The 8,891-nt window shown below is 39.8% G+C and overlaps 1 protein-coding gene across 5 annotated transcripts in view; it reads left to right on the top strand.

The window, feature by feature from the left end:
• Nucleotides 1–277: 277 nt before the first annotated feature.
• Nucleotides 278–8,891, top strand: part of FNBP1L (formin binding protein 1 like) — a 128,275-nt gene continuing 119,661 nt past the window's right edge. For all 5 annotated transcript variants that reach the window (XM_028489117.2, XM_024119874.2, XM_028489115.2 and 2 more), the window contains exon 1: nt 278–496. Coding sequence is in view for 4 of the 5 variants with exons in the window: in XM_024119874.2 (XP_023975642.1) it covers nt 473–496 (24 nt within the window). In the remaining variant the exon portion in view is untranslated. The remainder of the gene's footprint in view (nt 497–8,891) is intronic.

The raw sequence follows: 8,891 nt of genomic DNA, 5'->3' as shown, positions 1-8,891 counted from the left end.
GTGGGCGACTTTTCCTTCTCTCCCTTTCCTTCTTGGAGACAGATATTCCAATGACGGCGGCGGTGGGATAGTCCGAGCAAGGAGGTATGGGAAGCAAGAGACTGGACGCGCGGGAAGAACCGAGAATGGGTAAACCCTTCGGCGAGGGGACCCTGCCAGACTCCGCCAGGCGAGCGCTGGTCCGCCCCAATCCCAGGGTGCATCGCGCCCCGCCCCCTCCCCTCTCCGCGTCCCTCCTCCCCTCAGCCAGGGCCCCCTCCCCGCAGGCTTCGGGAGGCGGGGACGCGGTGTCGGCGGCTTCGCCAGTCGCGTCTTTCTCCCTCACTGGGGAAACCGGCGGTGGCGGCACCTTCGGAGGCTGAGCAGCTGAGCCGCGAGCCCGCCAGTGGGAGGTCGGACAGACTGACTGCAGAGCCGACAGACGGACGGACAGCGGGGCAGCCAGACGGCTCGAGTCGCCTCAAGTTCCGCCATGAGCTGGGGCACGGAGCTTTGGGTGAGTCCGGGAGAGGGGCGCCCAGCGCGAACCCCGGCCCCGGAGGGGGCTCGGGCTGGGCAGGCGCCGCTGGCCGTCGGCGGCCAGAGCGCGTCGGGCCGTCCCCGGCGCTGGTGTTGGCGGAGGGTGGGGGTCCCGCTCCTCTTTGTGTGCAGACCCCTCTTCCTTCTCGGCCGGGACTTGAGAGGCTGCTGGTCCGCGCTCCCGCCCTTGCCGCGGCGGTGGGGCTGGGGGCAGAGGCTTGGACGACTGGGGGAGCGGCCCGCGGGCTGCCGCGTCTGCCGCCATCCTCTCCTGTTCCCTCTCCCTCCTCCGCCTTCACTTTCCGGACGCCTGGCTCCGTGCCGGGCCGCGCTTCTCTGCCTTTGTATCTCCACTCCCGTAGGCGGGGGAGGGGGCCCATTGTCCCGAAGGGGCGCTGTTAGCGGGCGGGGAGGGGGCTCGCCGCGGCCCCTCGCCCTGGTAAGGGTCCCCGGGGCGAGGGCGTCGCCGGGCTGGGGCTACGCGGGGAGCCGCGAGGCACCGCCCGCCGCCCTCACCCCAGGTAGGGGGAGCCGGGAGGCTTTGTTCCGAGCCCGGCCTCCGGCCAGCCAGGCCCAGCCCACACGCCCATTTCCCTCTCCTTGTCTCCGTTCTCTGACCGGGGTAGCTTCGGGGACTCCGGCTGGGCCACCCCTGGCTGCTACCTTGGGCCGGGGGGTTGGCTTTTGGGATCTGAATTAAATTGAGTGATCGATGGGAAAGCCAATTTTGCCAAAAGGAGCGTACGGCTTCCCGATTGCTTTACTTCCCCTTCCGTTGTCCATTATTCTCACTCCTTCTCCCGCTTTTCTTTCTCTTTCCTCCTTGCTTGTCTTGGGCGTTGAAGGCTGCAGACAATGCCCGGTCTCTGGCCAGGTGCGGGTGGACTGTAATAGGTCGGAGAATTCTCTCGCGACGCCTCCACAGAAGGGTGGAGGTGTGGAGGGCAGTGATTTCTCAGGTGCTGCCGGTGAGCTGGGGGCGCTGTCCCGAGAGCCGCCACATTTCAGCCACTCCTCTTTTTATCCCACCTGTGCATGTTTTCTGTGCCTTTTGTTAACCAGGATCTCGTGAAATCACTGCAGAGAAAAGAGGAGAAAGAACTTTTTCGTCTCCAGGCATACAGTTAGGGTGGCAGTGAAGGCAGATCGGTTAATTGATCAGCCTTCATTGGGCACAGTGTTTTATGTTATTTTTCACATTTTATTCACAGATTGGGAATCTTAGAATTGAAAGAGACTCTAGAGTTCGTCTAGTTGAACACCTCCTTAGCATGCCCAGGAATCTGCAGCGTTCTGGACAAGTGTTTGCCCAGTCTGTAAACAGACCACCCAAGAGAAAATACCTGGGAGCCTCTCCATTACGTTCTTAGATAGCATTAATTGTTCTTGTACTGGGGGGGATTGTATAGTAAATTATGTGAGCTTTAATCTTTTACTTTGGTTAGATTCTCAGGCATTATTGATCTCTTCCCTTTGATTTAGTACATTCTCTAATTGATTATAGTATTTCCTAATTAAAGGAGATGGATATATTTCATTTTCCATTTTTATAATTAGAAAATATTTTTATTTTTACATACTTGTATGATCCATGTTTCAGAGGGAGCAAAAATATAAGCAGAATACTTTTAAAAAGTACAAGTAATAAAACAGTGGAGGAATATTATTTAGATGTAACTCTTAATTTAGATTGGAAAAAATTGCTTTGTATCACACTGTAGAAAAGCAGTTTTAAGGAGGAACAAAATATTTTAGTGAAGAATAAAATGTGATTTTTAAAGCTTTAAAAAAATTTTAATTTAAGAATATAATACAATCAGAAGTAATTACCCATCTCCTGTAGTTTGGTTATTTACGTTCAGCATTTGAGTAGTTTTTCAGCAATTTAAAAAGGTAAACCGTAGAAGAGATGGGAATTTCTGTTCTAACTAAAAATTGTTTCGTATCCTTTTGGAAATTATGAAAAATTTTAAAATTGATTTTTCTCGTAAAACTTAATATATCTCCATGTTTTAAATTTTTTTTAGTGGTTTGAGGATTTGAGGGAAACATTTATTAGGAATTAAATAATGTGGAATCAGCTAATATCAGTTGGATGCTTAACACCTTACATAAGTAGAAGTTGGTGTAGAGGACTATTGTTGGGACCAGAAGAGACCTTAGAAAAATTTGACTAGATTTCCTATTTTTTACTAATCTCAGTTTTGAAAAAGGATATTGTGTTTCCAGTAGATTGTAACAAACACCTGAACTGTGCTCTTGCCTTTGAGGAATTTGAGGTTGGGAAAATTATCTTGAAAATTTGAATTTAGAAACCAGTTCTTATATTATTTTCATGTGTAGGATCACCTTACTGTCCCAGAGTTAAACTTTGAGAACATGTTACAAAAAAAATTGTGATAAAATGCAGTTATGCACTCAAACTTAAGTTTATTTCTTATAGTCATTGGCATTTATTGCTGTATGTCTTATGTTAAACTTGAGAATAAAGTAAAAAAATTAAAACCACTCTAATAGTGACTCTGGGGGACAGAACTGATAGTGATAGGCTAAATTGGTTGTGTCAGACTTTTGTTTGTGTAGTTGTGAGGGAATATGAATTAACTGGTAATAAATTTGAACTGTGCTTTAAGGGATTTCTTGTGTTCCAAGTGAGCATTTAAGCAAGGTAGTGAATATATGCTAGAGACTCAGTTCTGGGTAATATAACGCAAAGAGATGACAGCGTCTTCATTTCTTCAGGATGCATTGTTTATTGTGTTGATTTCTTTGTTACTATAGGAAGAATGGTTGGATTAAGAAGTCTAAATATGAATTAATGGTTTTGCAAAGCATAGATTTTGTAATTATTAGCTCTTTTTACAAATAAGGAAATTAGAGATTGGAGAAGTCCTATGTTTAGTCAGTAAGTTTTATTTATTAGGAGATAGACTTTTAGTTTTTTGAGGAGCTAGTTAAAGTTCAATGGAAAAAAAAAATCAGTGTATGTATGGACTGCGAGTGTATAGATAGGAAAGAAAATGGCTGAGCACATCACATTCAAATCATGATTTATTAAAAAATTCCCCTCCCTTCGCCCCACCGGGAAATGAGGGGACTAGTCTGGAAATTAGGAAGTAGGTTCAAATGTCTGACTTAATTTATAAGGGAACATATAAACCTTTTTTATGCCTTAGTTTCCTGGTCTATGATTTTTGGTCCTTAGTTTTCAGAGTGTATAATTTAAAAGCCATTGTTATTTTCATCATATTTTTTAGCTAGGTGCATTTGACAGAGCTCATGATATCTTTTTGGAAGAAACTGAAAAGTGTGCATTGCATGATAGATTCAGATTTATTTTACACTCCTAGTCTTAACCCCTATTCACTTGAAAAATGATTTGATTTTTTTCTTTAAAATCAACTTTATTGAAGTATAATTTACATAAAATATATTCATTTCAAGTGTATAGTTTGAGTTAAGTTTTTTTTTTTTAACATCTTTATTGGAGTATAACTGTTTTACAATAGTGTGTTAGTTTCTCCTTTACAACAAAGTGAATCAGTTATACATATACATATGTTCCCATATCTCTTCCCTCTTGCGTCTCCTTCCCTCCCACCCTCCCTATCCCACCCCTCTCATGGTCACAAAGCACAGAGGTGATCTCCCTGTGCTATGCGGCAGCTTCCCACTAGCTATCTAATTTACATTTGTTAACCCTTTAATTTAATGCTTCTGTATCTTTTTTCTCTATATAGCACTTCTGTTTTAACACTTACATTGTAAACGTACTAGACTTTTTGAGTCCTTGAGTGTAGGGACTGGGTTAATCTTTTTGTTTTCTCTAATACAATGCCTGTTGCTGATCATACATGTTTCATCCAATTGAATTAGTAGTTCATTGCATTACCCAGAATATTGATTACTGATTAATAATTGCATCCTTGAGGAAGTTTTTATGGTTCTGAAGGCCTTCGTAGGTGATGATAAATTAGTGGTCTAGTTAACAATTCAAGAAGGTCTTAACAATCTGAAGCCAAAATGATGAAGTTAAGTTTTAGTATTTCGTATATACAGTATATCTGTATTTTTACAGATTGGGGAAGAACTGACCTCTAAAGATAGTTGTTGTGAGTTTCCCTGATAGGCTGATGATGTGACTGCCACAATAGCTGATGAAATGGTAGCTCAACTTGCCGTGGTGATCATTTTGAAATGTTTAGAAATATCGAATCACTATGTTGTGTAACAGGAACTAACAGTGTTGTAGGTCAGTTATACTTCAAAAACAAGCTCATGACGAGATTAGATTTATCGTGGGGGGCGGGTAGGGAGGAGGGGGAAATGGATGAAGGCAGCCCAAAGGTATAAACTTCCAGTTATAAGTAAGTACTGGGGATGTAATGTACAAGGTGGTAAATATAGTTAGCACTGCTGTATGTTATATATGAAAGTTGTTAAGAGAGTGAATCCTAAGAATTCTCATCCCAAAGGAAAAAAAATTTTTTTTAGTTCTTTAATTTTGTGTCTGTATGAGATGATGGATATTCACTGATCTTATTGTGGTAATCATTTTATGATGCATGTAAGTCAAATCATTGTGCTGTACCTTAAACTTTTACAGTGCTGCATGCCAATTATATCTCAATAAAACTGAAGGGGGAAAAAACCCCAAGTAGCTGATGAAATCTTAGACCACATGTAGATTTTTCTAGAACAAAGGAATTTGGTCCCATTGTAGTCTATAGTGGTTAGACCAAATCTTAGTTTTACTTAAGATTCTTTTAGAAGGTGCTTATCTAGAGGAGGTTGACAAAGAGAACTCCTTATCATGTGAGCTGTATTGTTTTTTCAAAGGGCATGAAACTAGTGTAGGAATTTGGTTTAAAAAATGAAATAATTATTAAGTGTCTATTATGGGGAAGCACTGTGTGATGTATGGTAAGATTTATTAAGGCTTATAATGTCAGACCTGCTGTGAAAAAACTTAGAGTCATTTTGAGGTGATATTACTTTCCTAACTCTAGAATATTCCCCTACATTGATATCACTGTTCAGAATATGCTTTGTTGACCAGTTCCTTCCCATCCCTTCCCTCCAGAGTACACGTTCTGGATATTATCTTTCTTATGGGACTACCACCTTATATTTATTTCTTATATATTCAAATCTTTGGAAAATAGTGATGGTATAAATACTTATATCTTACATCCCTTTTTTTTGGGTAGAAATTGTTGTGTTCAACACTGTATTACAGATATTGTTGTTACTAGTTAAGGAGGGTGACAGGCAATCAAGACACCCATTTATGCCACCATTCTGCCCTGACAGTAATGAGGTGGAAGCTGGAGAACTGCCTGTAACCAGTATCTCCGCTTCATTGCTAATTCTTTAAACCACTCATTTCTACTCCCCTTCCCTGCCTTTTATCTTAAAAAATGCACTCTCTTCTTCCCCCAATCTATAAAATACAGGTTTGGCTAGAAACTTAAAAGCCTGTTCTGCCTACTTTTCCTTATCAGCTCCTGTTTGCAGGCAGGAAATAGGACAAGATAATAATAATGGTTTGTAATTATGGAACATCTACTATGTGTACGTACAAGTGGTATCTTATTTAATAATCTTCAACTTTAAGCATTTTCATCTCAATAGCAAAAAACAAAAAATTCTTTTTTGGGGAACATAGTCATGTGCGTATTAAAAACTAGTAGGAAAATATTATGTAAAGGTTTTGTTTTATAGGAAGCAAAACCTTTTTCCATATATTAGCAATTTTTCCTTAAGTTCTTGATCGAGAACTAATCGTCAGACTTTTAACAATATCTTGTGAAATATGTGAAATATTAGTATATGTTTGTTACATGTTGGAAAAAACATAAATGTATAGAATCAGATTTTCCTGTTTTTGACACACCATTATTTTGTTGTTTCTAGAGCGTAAAGTCATCTGTTTTATTCCTTTTGTATCCTTTTATTCCTTTTGTATCCCTGTTGTATTCCTAATTTGTAGAAAAAGAATAGGCGTATAATAAGCAGTGAAATATTTGTTGAATGAGGGAATCAATGAATTGTTAGAACTCTATCATCAAACTATGTTTTGAGGTTTTTTTTTTTGTTTTGTTTTGTTTTGTTTTTGTTTTTTGCGGTACGCGGGCTTCTCACTGCTGTGGCTTCTCCCGTCGCAGAGCACAGGCTCCGGACGCGCAGGCTCAGCGGCCATGGCTCATGGGCCTAGCCGCTCCGCAGCATGTGGGATCTTCCCAGACCAGGGCACGAACCTGTGTCCCCTGCATCGGCAGGCGGGCTCTCAACCACTGCGCCACCAGGGAAGCCCCAAACTATGTTTTGAAAACTAAGGTTATTTTAATGTTTTTTTCCCCAACATGTATATGTCTTATACCTTTGTTTAATCTTAGGGATCCTTTTTATAAGATTAGGCTTGTCATGTATGAATGATATAAATGTAAATGGTCTGAGACTTAATGAATTGGGGAAACATAAAAGATTGATTTTTCAGAGAGTACAAAAGTTACGATGATTCTGAGAGATTTTTGAAAAATGTTACAGATGAACCGGTTTGCAGGGCAGAAGTTGAGACACAGATGTAGAGAACAAAAGTATGGACACCAAGGGGGGAAAACAGCGGTGGGGTGGGGATGGTGGTGTGATGAATTGGGCGATTGGGATTGACATGTATGCACTGATGTGTATAAAATTGATGACTAATAAGAACCTGCAGTATAAAAAAACAAACAAAAAACCAACTAATGCTAAACTTTCTTTGGGTTATTTGTATGGAAATATGTTAATATAAATGTTTCAGACATTACATGAAATTTCTAAAAATCTTACATGTTCTGGTATAATGTTATAAGTCATAATTCTAGTTATTACTTTAAAATGTATATCTCAGAAATAACTAAAAAAAGATAAATAAAAAAATGTTAATGGTGGCTAGTTGAGATTTTTTTTCCATTATAAATTATAAAAATCAAAATCATTGAAACTGCTATGGTAAATAGCAACCATTACTTTTGAATCATCTTCTAGACTTAGACCATGAACTAAATTAACATTCTTTACTATTTGCGAAAGCTGAATATAATTAATATTTGTTAACTTTTTTAATTTGAAAATTTTCTTATTTCATCTTCATTTTAAATAAAAGCTTCATTAAATTATAACATTCATACATTAAAGTGTACAGTTTTTATATGTACGTTAAGATTTGAAAAAATAAAATAAATGCACTCATTCATATCACTCCCAACCAAGAGCAAGATACAGAAGTCTCACTTATGCCATCCCCAGTAAATATCCCCCAAAGGCAATCAATCAGTATTCTGACTTGCATTCCCATTGATTAGTTTTGTAGGTTTTTTTAACCTCACAAAAATGACAATGTGGTATGTACTTCATCTGATTTCTTCCATTTAATATGATCTCTTTGAGAATCATCCTTCTGTGGTTAGTTTGTAGTGTTTCATTGTATATGTAGGATTTGTATTTTCTTCTGCCATGTGCCTGGGGTCACTCCTAATCTGGGACCACCTTAAACCAAGTTCAATGTGGTTGTTGGATTTTGTTTTTGTCCCCATAGCTCTTGCAATGTTATCAAAACAAAAAATCCAAAATATCCTCAGGGCGAAAATAGGTGGTATGTGCTTTTTTCCCTTTCTGGATTCTCATTTTTACTTCACTTGTGACTTTGTAATTCCTTATTGTCTTGGCTTGTTTTTTGGTGCTTTAAAATTTTTGGAATAAATTTTATCCATATTTTAAAGTTCTTATCCAGTGGAATAGTGATAGTTGATCCAAATAACCTAGCCCGACACTACTGGAAACTGGAAATTCTTACATTGAGATTTTCGTTTTTGCTATTATATTTTTAATTTCTAAGAGCTGCTTTTTGTCTGTTTTCTGAACATACTTTTTTTTTTTTTTTTTTTGCCATGCTGTGCAGCTTGTGGGATCTCAGTTCCCTGACCAGGGATTGAACCTGGGCCATGGCAGTGAAAACACTGAATCCTAGCCACTAGACCACCAGGGAACGCCCCTGAATGTACTTTTTTTTTAATCATTAAATTATTATATAATTTAGACAGTAATATGGTCTATTTCTGCTTCTTTCCAATGGAATACATTTGATCACTTTTTTTTATACACCAGGTTCTTATAAATCATCAGTTTTATACACATCAGTGTATACATGTCAATCCCAATCGCCCAATTCATCACACCCCCACCCCCACCCCCCTGCGGCTTTCCCCCCTTGGTGTCCATACGTTTGTTCTCTACATCTGTGTCTCAGTTTCTGCTCTGCAAACTGGTTCATCTGTACCATTTTTCTAGCTTCCACATATATGCGTTAATATACAATATTTGTTTTT

Source organism: Physeter macrocephalus, chromosome 4 (genome assembly GCF_002837175.3).
Source record: "Physeter macrocephalus isolate SW-GA chromosome 4, ASM283717v5, whole genome shotgun sequence".
Classification (NCBI taxonomy): Eukaryota; Metazoa; Chordata; class Mammalia; order Artiodactyla; family Physeteridae; genus Physeter; species Physeter macrocephalus.
The sequence above is the reverse complement of the archived record's forward strand: the minus strand, read 5'-3'. Positions and strand labels throughout refer to the sequence as shown.